This window comes from Panthera uncia, assembly GCF_023721935.1.
Source record: "Panthera uncia isolate 11264 chromosome C1 unlocalized genomic scaffold, Puncia_PCG_1.0 HiC_scaffold_4, whole genome shotgun sequence".
Classification (NCBI taxonomy): domain Eukaryota; kingdom Metazoa; phylum Chordata; class Mammalia; order Carnivora; family Felidae; genus Panthera; species Panthera uncia.
Window position 1 is genome coordinate 1 of NW_026057585.1, and position 19,789 is coordinate 19,789.

General features: G+C 44.8%; 1 protein-coding gene and 1 long non-coding RNA gene across 2 annotated transcripts; one reads left to right on the forward strand and one right to left on the reverse strand.

Moving 5' to 3' along the window:
* Positions 1–8,600: 8,600 nt before the first annotated feature.
* LOC125913394 (late cornified envelope protein 3A-like) lies at positions 8,601–8,876 on the forward strand. The gene has a single exon (XM_049618489.1). The coding sequence runs from the start codon at positions 8,601–8,603 to the stop codon at positions 8,874–8,876; it is 276 nt and encodes a 91-aa protein (XP_049474446.1).
* An 8,157-nt stretch (positions 8,877–17,033) lies between these two features.
* On the reverse strand, positions 17,034–18,195 carry LOC125913395 (uncharacterized). Its single transcript, XR_007454998.1, has 2 exons — positions 17,997–18,195; positions 17,034–17,603 (listed from the first exon to the last, which is right to left on the reverse strand). It is a non-coding gene; the product is annotated as an uncharacterized LOC125913395 (long non-coding RNA).
* Positions 18,196–19,789: the final 1,594 nt, after the last annotated feature.

The window sequence follows — 19,789 nt, forward strand, 5'->3', positions numbered from 1 at the left end:
AATAAACATTAAAAATTTTTTTTAAAGATGGCAGAGATGAAGGGGGAAGGGGGAGAGGAAAACGAAAATAATCAGAGTACATTTCAGAAGTTTCCCTCTAGTCTCTCTTGCCTAGAAAGTCGCCAGATTCCAGGCTCATCTCTCCAAACATCCTGGGCATATATCTACCTCAGAATCCTACTGTGACCTCAAGCTCAAAATTCTGTAAAATGAGCTCTTCACCTTCCTTCTTGATCTCATTCATGATAATTCTGTTACCCCAACCATCAGACTGGGCACGGATGGCATCATTCCTGATTAACTCACATTCTTCACCTTTCACAGGCAGTGAGTCACTAAGTTTTATATATACCTTCTACAAAGTCTCTCTTAATATATTCTGCTCTCTCAGGCCCACTGCCACCAACTGATCTTCCTTTCTCCTGCCCTCTTTCAAATGGGTTAAAGGAGAGGGTATGACTAGATATTTCCTAAGAAAGGACAGACACACTGAGACCTGGAGCCCCCAAATTTCTAATCCAATGATTGGTTCTATGGGGATCCCCAGGCTCCAGTGGGCCCCAGCCTCAGTAAAGGATGGGCCCTGATGAATCTTTCCCTCATCCACAGGCACTGGAAAGGCCACTTGGGAGCTCCCATGCAGCCACCTTGGGAGGGATGAGTGAGGAGGTAGGAGAATGCCAGGAATGGCTCTCCCCCTCCCTGCTTGTGTAAGAGCACCCACCTGCACCTCTGAGAGCCACACTACACCTCAGAGCTCAGATCTCCCAGGAAAGGTGCCCTTGTCGCAAGATCTTCCTCTGATCTGACTTCACAGGAAGGAGGTCTTATCTTAAACCAGGGAAGCCTCTCTGTGGCAGGACTCACAAGCCTAAGAAGAAGAGGTGGGAATGAAGGAGCAAGACAAAAGGGGAAAGAATGGGCATTAGAGTGAAGTTCAAACAGAAAGGCACCAGCCTTGGAATGAAACCCTTGAAACATCCCAGACACTCTTAAACATCTAATGGCTGAGTTTCTGCAAGGAGCTGGGAGTCTAACTGAGACTGTATAGATCTGTGGAGATTTATTTATATATATACACACATTCACACCTATCTGTATTTGCCTAGAGAAGGGATCTTCTGGGGCGCCTGGGTGGCTCAGTCGGTTAAGCGTCTGACTTCAGCTCAGGTCATGATCTCATGGTTTGTGAGTTTGAGTCCCATGTCAGGCTCTGTGCTGACAGCTCAGAGCCTGGAGCCTGCTTCAGATTCTGTGTCTCCTTCTCTCTCTGCCCCTCCCCAACTTGTGCTCTGTCTCTCTATGTCTCTCAAAAAATAAATAAATGTAAAAAAAAATTAAAAAAAAAAAAAGAAAGAACCTTCTTAAAGAAGGTACCCTGGGTAGATTTTTCTTTCATATTCTTGTTTATTTTATCCATATGTTAACCACATAATGTGGTTAAACTTCATAAGAAAAACAAAAAGCTTGATTATTATCTGATGCATCTGAATTAGTCCTGCTGAGATATGCTGCCAGTGAAACTGCTGGCTGTACTGAACACCTCCAAGTGCTCCCAAATGCCCTTCAAACACCTTATCTGTAGCATCTTCCTGCCATGGCTCCAGCTCTGGGTGTGGCATCTGCTTGAGTGGACCTAGGCCCTGCAATCCTACCATAGCCACCAGAACTCCTATTTCCATGGCAGTGCAGTGGTCAGTAGCTGAGGACTCTGGCTGCTGCCACGGGTCCGGGGACTATTGCTAATCTGGGACCTGACGACTTAGAGGAACAGCATTAGATGAACCCAAAGTCAAGAGGCAAGTGACTTGCCTTGCCTGAAGCTTTCCCCCACCCATCCTCTTCAACTTTTCAGGGCTGAGCAGATTGCATTGCTCATGGGGAAGACATCTGTTTATCGCCAAAAGTCTCACCTACTCTGATCTTCCAAAATATATCATTTTCTCTGTACCTTAGAACTGCTCAATCCCTGCTTCCCAGACCCCATTCAGAGGCTACATATGAATATGTGAAATTACAAAACTTCTTTTTCTGGGTATGCCTTGCCTCTTAGGTTCTTACATCTCCACTCACCGTATTCAAGGGTACTTGCCACACCTTCACCACTGCAGAAATGGCTCTGCCATTTACTAAGTATGGAAGCCAGTTCAAGACGAGAAAAATATGAAAATCTGACTCTACTTCATTCATTAGTGGCCTCTAGGAATTGAGAAGGTAGGGGGAAGGGGAACATTTGGGAACACAAAGCTTTCATTGATATGTGTAGCATTTCCCAACCTTCTTGATAAAAACACATGCGTGCCTGCACTCATGTGCACACCACACACACACACACACACACACACACACACATTGATTTCACAGCACCAATTCTTGGGAGACATGGTCCTGGTTAAGCAATGTATCCTTCATCTTTTGATGTGGAGGAGGACCCCAGAAATGCTTGATACAAAAGTGAAGGGTCTGAGCTCAGTGCTACACAAACATGAAACAGTTTTACTTTTTCTCAAATGCTACCTTCTCCTGTGCTAAAATGAATCATCCTTTCCAATCACTGGGAGGCTCATTCCATGCCATTCCATTCACTTGTAAGTATACATTAAACAAAACAAAACAAAACAAAACAAAACAAAACAAAACAGAGAGCCCAGCCCAGTCCAATTTAACACAATTTTAAACTTTAAGATCCTCCCCTCCAGGTCTGCATAGGTTTTTCTCTTCCCATATAAATTATGTAAAGGCAGACAAAGGGTTGAGAGTAGGGAGAGGGTGAAATATGCCCTGTTAACTGGTCGTGCCACCAAACAACACCTCGTAGGAGGCATGTGACCTGCTGGGATCTCCCAACAGCATGATGGCATGGGTTCTGTGTTGATCTGTTGCAGGCATCCCTTTGTCCTTAGACAACCCTCCTGAGCAGAGCACAGCTCAATCCTGGCTGCCACCCCCTATGTCCACCTGCCCCATCAAACAGTAAATATATAGGCTGGCCTCAGCTGCCAGTTGTCTCTAAACTGTCCAATCCTTTCATCCCAGCACCATAGGAACAGGCAACAGATACAACATGATAGCCTAAAGGATTAAGATGTTCATCTCTTTCTTGCAGACATCTCAAACCACAGTGAGTGGTCCTTTTAGAGCCTCTTTGTGCGGCTGTATGTGGAGAGCATCCTCCTCCCATACCCCATAGGGAGGAGAAGAAAAATGTCACAGACCTTTCTCCCAAGATGATGAGCTTCTATGTGACAGTTTTCCCTTATTCCTAGTCTCCCCTTTATATATGTTAGAATGTTGGGGGGGGAGGGCAGTGAGGGTGGCAGGGCCAGTCCTACCACTGCACTGTGAGTCCCGTGGGGCTCTGCCTATACTGGTGTCTGTGGAAGGAGAGGCATTGTGGTTCCTGTTGTTTTCAGCTTTGGGGATCTAACCAAGATCTTCATAAAATAGTATGTGTGCCTTCAAAACCCTGTTAGAGCTTGTCAGAATGAATCAGCAGCATATTCAGTAGGAAAGGGCCAGTCCTTATCTACCAAAGGGGCTAATTAGGACCCAGAGAGGAACCCAGGGAAAAGCATGCACAAATTGGAAGTCAAGACAGCATTTCGAGGCTCCCTCATTCCATCTTCTCTATAAATGATTTAACTGCATTTCACAGGACACAGTCAGTCTTGGTGATGGGGTAGACTTGAACTAGGAAGGGATTAATTGATTGACTAAAGAAAAAATGTTTCACATATGATAGTATGTGCAGTCCTTGGTTGGTTGATCAGTTTGTCATTGACCCATTTGGTCAAGGTGCACTTCCTGGAATTAAATCTATAATGGCTTGCTCTTTACCTGTAATTCAATATTCCTTTTAATAAAGACAACTTGGTGTCTGGAAGGAGCATAAAAAGTCTGCAACGTTGCCCTGCATTTTCCTATTACACCATGTGGCAGAACCAGATGATGAAATTTTCCAAAGTTTCAATCAGCTAACCCAGGTTCAACCCACAGGATTCCAGAGTGTTAGGATGACTAGGGATGAATGCTCCACTACATGATTTGCACCTGAGTTGCCTTCATGCTGGAGTTGAGGGGTCACTCTTCTGTCAGCCCAGGACATCTGCCTCTCTGTGTCTGACCATCTGCCTCTCTGAGCTCTAAAGTGGGGATTATGACTCCTCTGCACCAGAATGAAGAGATTTAAGGCAACTGTAATAAAAGCATTAATGTAGGGAGCCAATGGCAGGATTTAGAAAGCAACTCAGAAATCCATGTGGTTGCACTTAGGTGGTTCCGTCGGTTAAGTGTCAGACTCTTGGTTTCCGTTCTGGTCATGATCTCATGGTCCATGAGATAAAGCCCCAGGTGGGACTCTGTGCTGACAGCAAGGGGCCTGCTTGGGATTCTCTCTCTTCTCTCTGCCCCTCTCCCCCACTCGCTCTTTCACTGTCTCGTACTATAAATAAATAAACATTTTTAAAAAGAAAGAAATCCATTGCATTTCACCAAAGAAGACATCCAGAAGGCTAACAAACACATGAAACTATTCTCAACATCACTCATCATCAGGGAAATACAAATCAAAACTATGATAAGATATCACCTTACACCTGTCAGAATGGGTAAAATTAACAAGTCAGGAAACAACAGATGTTGGCGAGGATATGGAGAAAGGGGAAGCCTCTTGAGCTGTTGGTGAGAATGCAAACTGGTACAGCCACTCTGGAGAACAGTATAGGGGTTCTTCAAAAAGTTAAAAATAGAACTACTCTATGACCCAGCAATTGCACTACTAGGTATTTATCCAAAGGCTACAAAAATGCTGATTCAAAGGGACATATGCACCCTGATGTTTATACCAACAATAGCCAAATTATGGAAAGAGCCCAGAAGTCCACTGACTGATGAATAGGTAAAGAATGTGGAAATATATATATATATATATATATATATACACACACACACACACACACACACACATATATATATACACATATATGTATATATGTATACATATATACAAATATATATATGCAAAGAAGTATTACTCAGTCATCAAAAATGATGAAACCTTGGGGCACCTGGGTGGCTCAGTCAGTCGAGAATCCAACTTCAGCTCAGGTCATAATGTCACGGTTCATGAGTTTGAGCCCCACATCAAGTTAGCGGCTGTCAGCACAGAGCCTGATTTGGATCCTCTGTCCCTTCTCTCTGCCCCTGCCCTGTTTGTGCTCTCTCTCTCTCTCTCTCTCTCTCTCAAAAATAAATAAACATTAAAAATAATGAAATCTTTCCATTTTCACTGACATGGATTGAACTAGAGGGTATTATGCTAAGTGAAGTAAGTCAGTCAGAGAAAAAAATACCATATGATTTCACTCATATGTGGAATTTAAGAAACAAAGCAAATGAACATAGGGGAAGGGAAGGAAAAATAAAATAACATAAAAACATAGAGGGAGGCAAACCATAAGATACTTTTAACTATCAAGAACAAATTGAGGGTTCATGGAGGGGAGTTGGGTCGGGGCGGGGAGGCTAAATGGGTCTTGGACATTAAGGAGGGTACTTGTGATGAGCACTGAGTGTTACATGTATGTGATGAATCACTAAATTCTACTCCTGAAACCAATACTTGCTATATGTCAACTAACTTGAATTTATACTTGATCTTAGCCAAAGAAGTGATCAACTAACTTGAATTTAAATAAAATCTTGGAAGAAAAGAAAAGAAAAAAAAATCCATTGCATTTCATAAGAACTCCACCTAGTGTCTCTAAGATGTTTTAGCTCTTGACCAATTCCTGTGATTTGTATCACACCATGATTCTTGCCTGTCAAGGACACAAGATCACCTAAGTTTGCACCGAAAATGCTTGTTCCTAAAAACCACAGGTGATGAAAAAAAGTCAATGTCAACTCCTGGAGTTCTCTGAGCTCTAGATTAAGTTGGCCCCTTTTCCCCACAAAAGAGCTGAATTTTCCCTTTAGGAACATTCATCACTGTTGTGTTTGATGCCTGTCCTATTGGTTAGTTACCAAGCTCTCTGAGGGCAGAGGCTGTATCTCTCTCTTTCACTGGTGGATCTTTGATGCTGAGTGTAGTGACTGGCCTACAGCTGATGCCCAACAAGTGGTTTTTCAATAAAGAAGCATGGGGATGAATGAGTGAGAAAGAATTCCAGAACAGAAAGCAGGTGATGGCTCAAGCCAAATCTCAGTCTTGTGTAATGGAAGACAGGGAAACAGATAAGAACTGGGCTGGCAGAAGGCCCAGGGTTCCCTGATGGTACCCTTTCCCTCAGGCTGCCCTCCTCCCTCTGCCATATTCTCATGCCCAGCTCCACTGGGAAAGTGAGGGTGGTGGTGCAAATAGAGCTAAGTTTCCTTCCACTCCCTCCTCTCCTGAGCCACATCACTTAGTCTGGCATTCCACAAGGGCTTATTTTCATCCTTTGTAATTGTCTCTTTTCATGATAGTATCTCCATGGGAGGATGGAATGAGTGGGTGTGAGCTCTTAATAATATAAAGGTAGTGTTGCTTCCAACCTAGCTCTGAGGGTAAATCAGAACCTAGTACCCTGGGGACCCCATTCCGCAGGCAGGAGTGTGTTCCTCAAAACATGGTTGCTTGCCCCAGCCTCTCACCAGCTCCCCATCTGAATCCCAATTCCCTGTTTTCAATTCCACAGAATATTTGAATGAACTCATAGTATGGCAATTGTTCAAAGGAGAGCAAGAGGCAAACGGGAAGAAGGAACTAACATCCTCTTAGTTGTATTTTGTGCCAAAGGAGAAGTATGTTATTCTACGGTCTTCCATTTACTCTGACCAAAATAATGTTATGTTTAAGATCACAGTATAATTTAAGTTCATGATTATTAGAAACTTAACACCATCTTAATTGTGATGATTTTCTTTGAAAATGTCTAGTATAATAAAAAGTTCTTTTTGATTCATGACAGTGGTTTTCCTTGGGAAGCTATAACATATTTTATTATATTATTACAGAAAGATTCAATATGAATTTATCACAAATATTAATTTAATTTAAACCAAATGGAAAATAAAATTCAGTTTACATGAATTCACCATATACAAACCTCAAGGATTACCAAAGCTATTCATTAAGTAAAATGCATACAGCTCCATCGACCTCATCATTATCAACTAATTTAACAAAATCTTCATCGATTATCAATATAACACGTAGAATTAGATTCAGCCTCATACATCCCACAGATAGCTGCAAACAAATGTCCTTTGTGTTTTCCATTAGCCCCACAGATGAAGGTCACATTTTTACATCATCTTGCTCCTGCAAGGAGACCTACCCCGCACTGCTTCTCTTCCACTCTCCCCCACCCCCACGTCCCCACCCCTCACTGCATTCCAGATACCACAGGTTCTCTTAAGGTCTCTGTGTCAAAAGCCATGGTCCCAGCCCCATTCTTCCACTTCTTACCAACTCGCTCCCCAAGATCCAGTAAGTTCAGCTTAATTAACACCCCTAAAACTTCACCCTCTGAGGGTGCTGCTCTACAGAGCAGTGGGGGATTGACCCCCAAAGTGGCCCTGGGCATGATGCCTTTGCACACACCTGTGCTATGTCAGTGAGAACATAAGCTCTACATAATTGTCCAGTGGTCCATTCTGTCCTTCTGAGACACTGAGCTAGCCAAGGGCAGCTCTGTTTGTCTCCATATTACCAGTGCCCACAAGGATGTATCCTGAGGGCAGGCTATGTGAGCCGAATGTATAAATAAAAGCAGAATGGCAGCTAGTGGGACTGAGCCAGGGGTAACTGGACTGTTACCGAGATTTCCTGCTTCCTTTTTGTCATTCCTCAAAATCCGTGGAAAATGTGGAAAGCTTAGTCCTGGGTTGAGAAGAAGGACACATACACTTGTGCCGCTGGTCATAACGCTCAGCATACGAGGGCTCAAGTCCTGGGCTCCTTGGTCCACAACTGCCTGAGGCGGAGCCTTCTTCTGTTTCCACAGAATCAGTAAATGTCCAGCTGGGGGCAGCCTGAGCTGATGGGGTTGAGCAGATGTGTCTGTGCTTCAGCAAAGAGAGGGGAGCCGGAAGACAGGATAGAGGTGGACAAAGAGACCCACGGCGGGCAGCTGATGGGAACCGGGCTCATGAGGAGGAAGCGTCCACAAACCCTGAGAGGGGCTCTGTGACTCATTTGACCTCAGGGCCTCTCCTTCCTTGTTTTTCCAGACGCTTCCTCCCCGCCTGCTCACCCCTGGGTGAGCCATTCAGGTCAGGTGCAGAGACGAGGGGCAGTGTTGCAGTGCGCACCGAATGCCCACGGGGGGGCGTGTTCACTGCGTCTGCGGGACAGGCCCGCTTTGGGGGCGTCGTGGGGGAGAGAGGACGTGCAGGTTGGGGAGACTCCTGCACAGAGCAGGGGGCAGGACAGCATACCCCCAACCCCCGGCGCTACTCCAGAGAGTTTCCGGTGCCCGCCTGCTCTCGGCTTGGGGAACAGTGGACCAGAGAAGAAGGATCCACAGATGAACGAGGAAACAAGGCCCGAAGCCTCTGCACTGACACACACTTGGTTTGGGTTGTGGTTTGCTCAGGCTCCCTGCCCTCCCGCCGCAATGTCCTGCGGGCAGAGCCAGCAGCAGTGCTGGCCCCCTCCCAAGTGCCCCCCGAAAAGCCCAGCACAGTGCTCGCCCCCAGCCCCCCCCCCCAACTGTGCTCCAGTCTCCGAGGGCGTCTGTGGCCGCAGCTCTGGAGGTGGCTGCTGCCTGGGTCACCGCAGGCGCCACGGATCCCGCAGATGCCGGCGCCACAGCTCCAACTCCTGTGACGGTGGCGGTGGGCTGCAGTCCGGGGGTTCCTGGTGTGGCCATGGCTCTGGGGGCGGCTGCTGACCCTGGTCATGAGATTAAGTAAAAGCATTTGGGGGGAAAAATTCCAAAATGACTGAAAGCCACCTGAGGGGGTGCATCTTCTTCCTGTCCCCTCTCTCTGGCAGAGATACTCCTTAGATTTCAGAGTATTCCCCCAGAGGGTGTATCTCCAGACCTCCAGAGGGAGGTCTCCAGGAGGTCAAAGCTTCCCCTCTCCTTTATGTCCCTGTGAAAAAACAAAGCTTCTCATTAGCATTGCAACCTTTGTCTAACATGTCCAAGTCTTTGCCCCAACAGGTCTTCTCCTGTCTCAGGAACAGAAACATAGCCATTCATACCCACCTCCCCAGCTCACAAGAACCTTTGGGGGTTTGTGCATTACATAGAAGGGGGTTAGGCAGAGGTATTGGTGAAGACAGATTGGTGAAAGCCTGGAGTTTTCCTGTGTGAAATGAGGTGAGATCTAATGTGATGTTGGGAGGCCCAGGGTCTGCTTACCGAGTTCCTATAAGAACATGGTTCTGAGCTCCCTGACTGAATGACGGGGTGAGAGGGACAGGGAATCAGAAGTGGGCAAAGAAGAATAAGACCAAAGTGGATGGTGGAGGAGAGCATTAAGCCACCCATCAAATGAAGACCAAGAAAGGAGAGGTTGCAGTGTATAAAAAGTGAAGAATTTGAAATGGGGGACAGGGGAAAAGACTGCCAAGGGAGGGGTTCTAAGGGTGTGGGCCTGGCAGATGCACGATGGAGAGCCTGGGTCGATGGGGAGGAGCACTGTGAAGAAGAGGAGGAAGTGGGGGCAGCAAAGATGTCCCATGACTGCAGGGTCCTGCTCGTATCAGGGTCAAAACATACGAGGCCTACTTCCATCATGATTCCTGATGTTTTACCTGACTCAGTTTCCAAAGACTCCCTTTGAATGGAGGAAAACCTACTTCTTCACCCTCCTCTGGTCTGTGGTCCCCATCACATGCAGCATAGGGCTGTTCTCTGGGCAGCAGAAGAGAAGGGAAAAACCCAGGTTGTCTGGGAAGGGGAAGGTGGGTAGTGGAGCGGTACAAATGCAGCCCACAGTCAGATAGTGTTCAAGTGGAGAATCTTTATGATTCCACAAGGCCAGAGACAGTGGCATAAGTTGGGATAACACAGACCTCTGGAGAGCAAAAGGAATGAGCTTCATGGGCCAGTTCAGACCCTTAAGGGTGCCATCGTGAAAGCTCAACCCCAGATGTGGCAGAGAGGAAGAGGAAGAGAAGCTCCAGACTGGGACAGGCATGTGCTTCCTTGTTTCCTCCAACTCTGATGCTCTGTGGTCCTCATGACACAGGAGAATAGCCCCTCCCCCTGCAGGGCCACAGCAGCAACTGTGGCCTCCAGAATGCTCTTATGGTGCTGTCAGTAGCATTTGTGGGTCTCATAGTGGCTCAGGGAGCAGCTTCCCCTAGAACTGGAATCACAACAGAAAGAGAGGTAGAGCCAGACTTCTAAAGGATATTTGAGGTTAGGCAGTTGGGACAGGCTGACACTGCTATTGATTTATCCTGACAGGACTTCTCAGTCCAGTAATACTGGAGGAAATAAAGAATAAAGTAATCCATTACCTCACGTTGATACAGGAGTATAAATGTAAAAATTACTATAAACCCTGTCCTGTTGCCCCTTTACCACTATTGCAGATCCTGACCCTATGACCCTCAGCCCACAGTTTAGGTCATCTACAGGCAGCAGGGAAATAGAAAGGGTGTCAGGCAGAAATGACCTGGCTCAATATGATTACTGATCAATCCCAAAATTTTCTTTCTTACTTCTTTGATTTAGGCAGGAAAAAAGGTGCTGAGACATGGAGAGTGGTGACAGTGATAAGTTATAATCTGAGTAGCAGATCTTTAGGTCCAGGCCTTCAACATTTCCTCATTAGATGGCCAGATGTTTTTCTGATAGCAGGGAAGTCCCTCCATGGCCCAAAAATATCTGGCCCTGACCCTCAGGACTTTTGAAGGCTAGTTTTTCATTCATTCATTCATTCATTCATTCAAACATGAATTGAGTGCACACTTCAGAAATGTATACAACAGTTCCCACTCTTGAGAATCTTACAGTGCAGCAGGCATAGTGCAGAGTGATGAGTAACAAAGTTATTATGAGCTAGAATGATACCTGCTATAATGTAAGTGTGTAGGAATTCCAGAGGACTTATGTCATAGCCTTTGGTATCAATTTCCCGTTGCCCTGACAGGAGTGAGGTGTCCAGACATTGTAACTAGTCTCACTTGTGGGTGGTGGGTGAGGTCTTTGGCCTTCAAAATGGCTTTTGAATAGGAGGCAGAAGCTGAGATGTCCTGTGGTGGTCCCGTTAAGGTTGTTTAAAAGAACACAGGGGACCCAAGAGCCAGGAATGCCTGGGCAGGAAGTTTCTTGGAAGAAGGAGGAAATAAAGCTGCCATCTGAGGGAAGTTGAATCTGAAAGGGGAGGAAACTAAGATAATGGGAGGCAGGACAGTGTGCTAACTAAGAACATAGACATTGGAGTCAAAAATCCCATCCTTCCTCTTCTCTTTTAAATAGGAAGATAAAGCTAGAAACGTCTAAGAAAAAAAAACAAAGCTAAAACCACAACCATTACAGGCAAAATGAACCAGAGATGTTGGAATTAAAAGCAGAGCCAGAGATTAGCAGTCTACACTTGGCAATGTGGCAAGACTCGCAAATCTAACTATGTTGTTTGTGCTATTGATCAAAGAGTCATGGGAGTGGTCAGAGATAGGGATGCTCATGTCCTATTGGCCAGAAAGCTTTGGGGGAAAAGGAAGATGAGATTTGAATAACAATTGGTGGAAATAATAATGATGTGATTGGTAATAGAAGTGGCTGATATCATTTTACTAGTGTTTCTGGTAGATATATATTAGTTTTGTAATATTTTCTCACTGTACTTTATTTTAGTTTCCTAGGATGAAATAATAATTTAACGTGACATAGGTAAAAACCTTTGATATCTTTGACAGGACGTTATCATTGCAATAATGATTCTAGGTACATCAGAGCTACAGGACCAGCCATCCTCTTCAAAACTTGAATATATTACAACCATGGCCAAAGCTGAGTCCTTTAAAAACACTGTGGGAACACAAGTTTACACTGGGGCTCCAGTAATAAGTAATGTGAACTGGAGAGAGGACGAGGATAGTGTTCAATACCCCCATATGATAGTTTTTTTAACTTTTCCCAAAATTCTTTGGCATGTATCTCATTGAGAGATGGGGACTGTATTCTCCCCTTTTGAATCTAAGCAGGCTTGTGATTGCTTTAACCTACCAAATATGGTAGAAATGATGCCATGTGACTTCTGCATGACAAAAGGTCATGCAGATCTCATCTGGTGCTCTTGGGAGGCTCTCCCTGGGAGGTGTCCCTGGGGAACACCAGGTATCTTGTAAGAAGTCTCAGGACAACCCTATAATGTCAGAGAGGCCATGTATAGGTGCCAGCTGTAGATCCCCCAGCTGACAGCCAGAATCAATAGCCAGCCATCTGAGTGAGCCTTCTTGGGTGTCCAGCCCAGTCAAACCTTCAGGTGACCACAGTTCCAGTCGACATCTAACTATAAATACTTGAAAGACTCAAAAGAGAATTGCCCAGCTGACCCCTTCCTGAATTCTTGACCCACAAAACTGTTAGAAAACTGCAGTAGTTGTTTCACACCACTAAAGTTTGAGGTGGTTTGTGATGCAACAATAGTAAGCAGGGCCCCCACTAACCTTTTTCCATTAATGACTTGTCTTTCTCCCTCTAGTATTGTTGGCTCTGCTGAGGGGTCCATTGTCACTAGATGCCCTTGTTAACTCCCACACAATTCAACATCTTCATGCCTCAGATTTTGCCAAGGCTGAGTTTATCCCACCTATGCTGGTGCCCAGCACACACCAGATGAGAACCCAGCTTGTCCATTTCGTCAACTGTAACAAAATGCTAGCAACAGAAATTGGTTTCTCATAGTTCTGGAGGCTGGGAAGTGCAAGGCCAAGGCACCAACAGACTGTCTGGTGGGCACCCACTTTCTAGATGGCCATTTTTTTCTGCAACCTCACATGGATGAAGATATGGGGTCTCTTTTATAAGGGCACTAATCCCATGGGACTTCATCACCTCCCAAATGCTCCACCACCTAACACCATCACTCTGGGGGTTAGGACTTCAAAATATGAATTTAGGGGATGCCGGAGTTCAGCTCCAGCAGGTCCAGAGTTCCCGAAGGATGAACAGCATCAGTGAAAAAGTGAAAATAAAACAAAACTAAAATAAAAAACTAAAATAAAAACTACAATAAAAAGCTAAAATAAAAGCAAAAAATAAAAATGGACACAGACAACAGCAGTGTGTTGAACTGGCTGATTTATTCCAGTAAACGTGGCATTATATATGCTAGTGATTTCCTTGTAGCATAAGTCATCTATGTTTTTCTAACATTACCTAATTTTGAAAATGTTCCTATGTATAAACAACCTTTAAGAAATAACATGGTGATTTTCCCCTAACTTTCCTGCATACCCTTTGATTATAGATCAATTTCTTACATTATTCCATTATGCATCTGCGTTTATCTATAATCTACAAAGCATTTGCTTTGCTGTTCTTGTGAAAGGCCCTCCATTTCCTAACACCTCAAGTGGAACAGTTACAGGGACATGACCTCCTAACCACATGAGGCCAGAAGAACAATGTGTTTGCCTTGGTCCAAGGTGCCAGAAAGGGGCTGAAAAAGCCTTAGAAACTCATGCCTCATACATTCTCAGAGAGACAAGGCACCTAGGAACTAATGAACCATTCTGTACCTTAACCAACTAGGTTCAGTCATCATCTGGAATGCCTCCGGGGGCCAGGTGGGCCTAGGGGTTGAAGTCACCTGTGCCCAGAGATACACTCCTTAGTTGCCGGAGTGGGGCTTTCAAATCCATATGTCTTTCCTTTACAGGCCCTCTTTGCTGGCAAATGTATAAGGCTATCCTTCCTGTAAGTGGAGTCTCCTTAGGGGATGGCAAGGGCTAAACGTAAGGCTGCACAATTTCTGGTGGAACTTTATTTTCTTCCCTAATAGTTCTTTTCCCAGGGGGCCTGCCGAGGGCAATTCCCCAACAGACAATACCCCAGGTACTTTAATAAGGCCAAATTACCTAAAAGCGGGAGTACAAGAAGCTTCACTGTCGGTGGGCCGCCCTGCAGTCACCAATCCGTCCAAAGCCCGGGCCCTGCCACTCGGGCTGGGATAGCTGGGCTTCCAGCAGGGGGAGACATAAATATTGAGACCATAGCACACTGGATGCACACCAAGAAAATCAGTCCCTACCTGCAAAGTCCCCACTTGTGTGTCTGCTCCAAGTGAGTAGCAACTTTGTCTGGTTCCCATTGTATCCCCACTGCCTAGAATGGCAGGTGGCACGCAACACATGCTTAGTAAGTATTTGTGTTATGAATGACTGAAAAAATGAATTGATGGTCCCAGGATGGCTTGATACAACCCTAACCAAGTATAAAGAATGGATTTTTCCTCCAGCTACTGGAGACAATGTTTAGTGTTGGAACCATGCCTAATTACATCTGACTTCCTGTGACTGCTCTAGTGTCTCATGTCTGAACTATATTCATTGACCCTGCTTCTTTCTTTCTTCAACCAGATTAGATATACCAACAGCAGGAATCCTTGGAAGCTTCTGAATTTCAGACTTTGTTCTTTCATTCTTCATAATAAATGCCAATAAACACTAACATTTAAGTAATTTTCTGCATTATTTACATGCATTAACATAATCTAGTCACTACACAAAACACAATGTTATTATCCTCATTTTTTAGATGAGGACACTGACAGTCATTTGCTGAGCTCTTAAGTTGCATAGCTGGGATTTGAATTTAAGCACTCTGTATTCTTATTACACTGCTCCCCAGTTGATGTGCAGCTAGAATTTTTTTCATGTTATTTAAATCCAAGTTAGTTAACATACAGTGTAACTATGGTTTCAGGAGTAGAATTTAGTGATTCATCACTTACGTATTACACCCAGTGCTCATCACAAGTGCCCTCCTTAATCCCCATCACCCATTTAGCCCATCCCCCCTTCCAATTCCCCTCCATGAATCCTCAAGTTTGTTCTCTATATTTAAGACTCTCTTATGGTTTGCATACCACTCTGTATTTATGTGATTTTTCCTGCCCTTCCCCTATTTTCATGTTTTGTTTCTTAAATTCCACATATGAGTGAAATCATATGATAATTGTCTTTCTCTGACTTACTTCACTTAGCATAATACCCTCTAGTTCCATCCATGTTATTGCAAATGGCAAGATTTCATTCTTTCTTTTTGACTGCCAAGCAATATACCACATCTTCTTTATCCATTCATTAGTTGATGGACATTTTGGCTCTTTCCATAATTTGGCTATTATTGATAGCACTACTATAAACATTGGGGTGCATGTGTCCCTTCGAATCAGCATTTTTGTAGCCTTTGGGTAAATACCTACTACTGCAATTGCTGGGTCATAGAGTAGCTCTATTTTTAACTTTTTGAGGAACCTCTATACTGTTTTCCAGAGTGGCTGCACCAGTTTGCATTCCCACCAACAGTGCAAGAGGGTCCCCCTTTCTCCACCTCCTCAACAACATCTCTTGTTTCCTGAGTTTGTTTTATGCAGCTAGAATTTGATCGATGAATCTCATATGCTAGCCACCTGAAATGTACATGGCCCCTGTGGATTTGAGGCCAAGCAGAACAGACTGATCAATGTTTGTGGCTTTGCGCAAACATAGTTGAATGTGGTGGCTTGCATGTTTCAACAGCAGGCAGCAAATCCTCTGCACCGAGCTTATGCGTCCTTTTTCCTTTTTTCTGTTGTGTATTTTAACTCTTACATTTAAAGAATATCTCTCAAGAATGTTTCAAATATCCAAGATCGAGTAGCCAATCACGTTCATTTCAAACTCTGCTTGAATGTAGGCCCCATGTCTGTGGCCACTTCCTCGAGGAGTTCTAAGCAAGTGTAAGCAAGTTGAGTGATTGGACTGACAGAACAGATTTGGGTTCATTTTGACACTTTTTATTTCAGTTTCTTAAGAAATTATATGTCCAAGAATATTGTAGCAAAACTAATTTTCAGATTACTACTTTTAAAAAATGAAATGACAAAAGTATACTTAATCCAGTTGAATTCCCAAAATATCACACAGATCTTGTGCTTTGTCTATAATTTCCAAGCTCTAACTCTGATTTCTCTCAAATATTTCAACTCTGCCTGTAGCCATAGTTACATAATGTCTTTTCATCTTTCTGAAATCATTTCAAGAGCCATCCTGGCTTGGGTGTAACAGACCCCCATTGTTTTGTACCATCTATTTCAAAAATCTAGTGATACAAGTGAAACAACAAATTTGGTTCTCATCAAGAATGACAAAGTCAGTTTGGCATACAGATAAATGTTCCCCTATTCCAAAGTTGGGGCGGGATCTCCCCCACTTGGGACCCCATGTAACTGTAGCATTGCCATGTCTCCTTGATACGTTGACTTTGAAAAGTGGCATTCAACGGCCAAAAAATAATGAAAATGAGTTTCATCCTACCTGAGATCTCTTGAAAGAAATTTATAGGTGTCAAATCTGTAACTCCCTGAGACATTTCTCATGTTCTATTTTTTTTCTCAGTTTTCTCAGAGCTCAGAGCCCCTCACACACTGAATGCACCAGGCACTCTCTCAGGGAACGCTCAACTCAGATTTATTTGGGATTTATTAACTTTGCAGCTCACCCCTCTTTCTCAAACCCATCATTTGTAGGTTAACTTGATCTTCCTCCCTCAGATCTTCCTTTCTGCCTCCTCTTTGGTTTCATTTTTCTCAATTTCTGATCCACTCTACTACCCTCAACAGAAATGTGGATTCCAGCATCAGATGGTCTCTTCCCACCATATCACATAAGCACGGTCAGGCCTTGGCTAGCAGATCGTGTCCACACTTCCACCCTGAAGTTCTCAGGGTCCCTCTGTATGAGAAACATACGAGCCCTTAATGTCTTAGTCCCATGCCAGGATTAGTCCTCGTGCTGGCATGCTGGACCCGCAGGAGTTCAGGGAGGGGACCCACTAAGTATCCTGGAACAATGCAGTCAGAGGACAAGTGAGAGACAGTTGATGTAACAAGAAGCTTTATTTTTCTACCTTGTCAGACAGAGGTGATAATGCTATGAAGCACCATGTGGGCTCCTGGAAAAGACATCTACAGAACCCTCTGGGGAGAGCTCACCACTTCCCCATCTCCATGAACAGATCATGTGCTCAGCCAGGAAAGGGAGATTAGGGGATGTTGGAAAGTCTGCATCACCAGATTTCCCAGGCACTTTCGATTCTCATTCCCTCTAGGAGCACTTGTCTCAGCATCAGGATCCCAAGTCAGCAACCACCCACAGAGCCATGGCCACACCCAGAGACCCTGGACTGCAGCGCACTGCCACCATCACAGGAGCTGGAGCTGTGGCGCCGGCCTCCATGGGATCCGTGGCACCTGCGGTGGCTCAGGCAGCAGTCACCCCCCGGAGCTGGGGTCACAGCTGGCCCCGGAGCCTGGAGCACAGCTGGAGGAGGCTGGGGGCAAGCACTGTGCTGGGCTCTTCGGGGGGCACTTGGGCAATGGGGGGCACTTGGAAGGAGGCTGGCACTGCTGCTGGCTCTGCTGGCAGGACATCGCGGCAGGAGGTTGATCTGGAACAAATAAAAGAAACATTTTTTTATGTGAACACAGAAGCTTCAGACAAAAGTCCCTTCCCTCTGGGTTTTGTCAAACACTTGTCCCCATGACCAAGCTGCTTCCTAAACCAAGCTGTGTGGGACGGACATGGGGACACGGAGTGGACATGCACACTAAGACACCAGATGGGTCTGTGTGCACCCCTGACCACATACTCAGAATAAGAATGGAAGGAATCCTGAAGACCTGAGACTTTGAGGGTTCACAGCCCCCTGACAGGTGCCTCAGTAGCTCTTTCCTCACCACCACCCCCTCCCCCACTGGTGCCGCTGTCTGGGTCCCCTCCTGCTGGTTCTGATCACATCTGGACTTGTCTTCCCCAAGCTCCCAGCTGAGGGGACACTCACCAGATACAGAGGAGGCAGGATAAAGCTGTTCCTGAGGATGCTGCGGGTGAGGAGCCCAAGGTAGGAGCACTTTTATCCTGTGGCTGGGTTTGTCGTGCAGGCTGGAGCCATCTGCTGCTTTCACAACCCAGAGAGGGGACAGCCTGGCACACTCCTAGGACTGTCCTTGCATTCGTCACCTTCCTGTGACTTAGCAGGACATCTGATAAGGGAAACAGGAAATTTGCACACTGTCTACCTTCATGCCACCTGCATCATTCATTCAGCTCACATTTCTTAACACCAGGCTCTGCTCAAGGACTTTGCAGGAAACCAGGCATACATGGATGAATATCACACTTGTCTGTTCTTGGGTAGCTCACAGTCTTTCAGGAGAGAGCGACAGAACTATTAATACAAACACATTCAAAAATATGGAGTCAAACATCACATGCTAAATGCTGTAATGCAACTGTGCATAACATCTTCAGTCGTGAGGTCACTGTCTTTGGTGTCAGCCTTCCTTCACCCTGCACACAGCCCAGCACTCTGGTACATGCACAGAGAATTGCTTACTGTCTCCTGAGCTCCCAGAGTGAGATGAGGAGGTACAACAATGGAAGAATAGAGCTGAGACCCTGTCTGGGCTGACTGGGGCCTCAAAGAAGATTCATGGCACCCAGGGACTGAACTGGGATTCCTGGGAAAGAGAGCAGGAGGGCTGAGCTAATGTCCTAACATGGAGGACAAACCGATGTTCAAATCTCTTGCAGAAATGAACACTTATTTTACATATTTTATGACTCTCCAGAAGCAAGGACAGAGGCCTGTTTTGGCCAAATGGGTGAAATCTTGAGTCCTTTGGGGCAACAGTTGAAAAGTAACCCCAACAATTTTTTTGTAAAGTTCCAAATTCAAAGCATTCAAAAACTATCATTGGCTGTTTCTCTATTCTTGAAATACAAGTCACCTTCTGCTGGGTTTCCCTCAACTCCATCCCTACCTGGTTTAGGGTGGGGCCACAGAGAGGAATTCATGAAACCCAGGAGTCACAGGGGTCCCTGCAAAGAGAGAGGTGATAAAGCTGATGATTGAGGGCAGATGTGGCTGATGGAAGGGACTAGAATGTTATGTTCATTAAGAGCATTGATTATAGAGTTAGATATCCATGGCTTTGTTTCCTTGGGTTTTTTTAAGCAATGGCTGTCTTAAGGTAGAGCTGTTTAGGGAGGGAAAAGGCTACAATGTTATCAAGGCAAAATGGACCATAGATTTTCAGAGTTGAAATAGAGATAGAAACAAGAAACTAACCTACATGTAATGAATGATGTGTCAGTAAATCACTCACTCTGTGTGTTTCTGGGTTTCAGGTTTTAGGAGTAGTTCAGAGGAGGAGGTGATTCATCTAGGCTGGAGTAGTCAGGGAAAATTTAGCTGAAAGGTGAGTTATCATTGGTAGAAGGTGAATAACAATTGGTACCTGTGGTAGTGTTATTATCTACACTTACCATGATGCAACTGATGTGAATAACTAACATTTGTAGAAATTGCATTTAAATCAGTTGTGTAGAATTGTCTCATTCATTTTATTATAACACTAGAGATTCTGGGATATAATTATGCATAAGAATAGACAGATGTTTTATATCACAGCTATAATTAAAAATAATAGCTGTGATAAAACATTATTAATAGTAAATGTGTTTGTTTACCTGCCACTGGAAGACCTGTGGTTGTGGCCACCCACTTTGAGATACTCAAACACAGCATAACAGGGAGCAAATGAGAGTACCTGCACAGCACTGGTGCAGGCA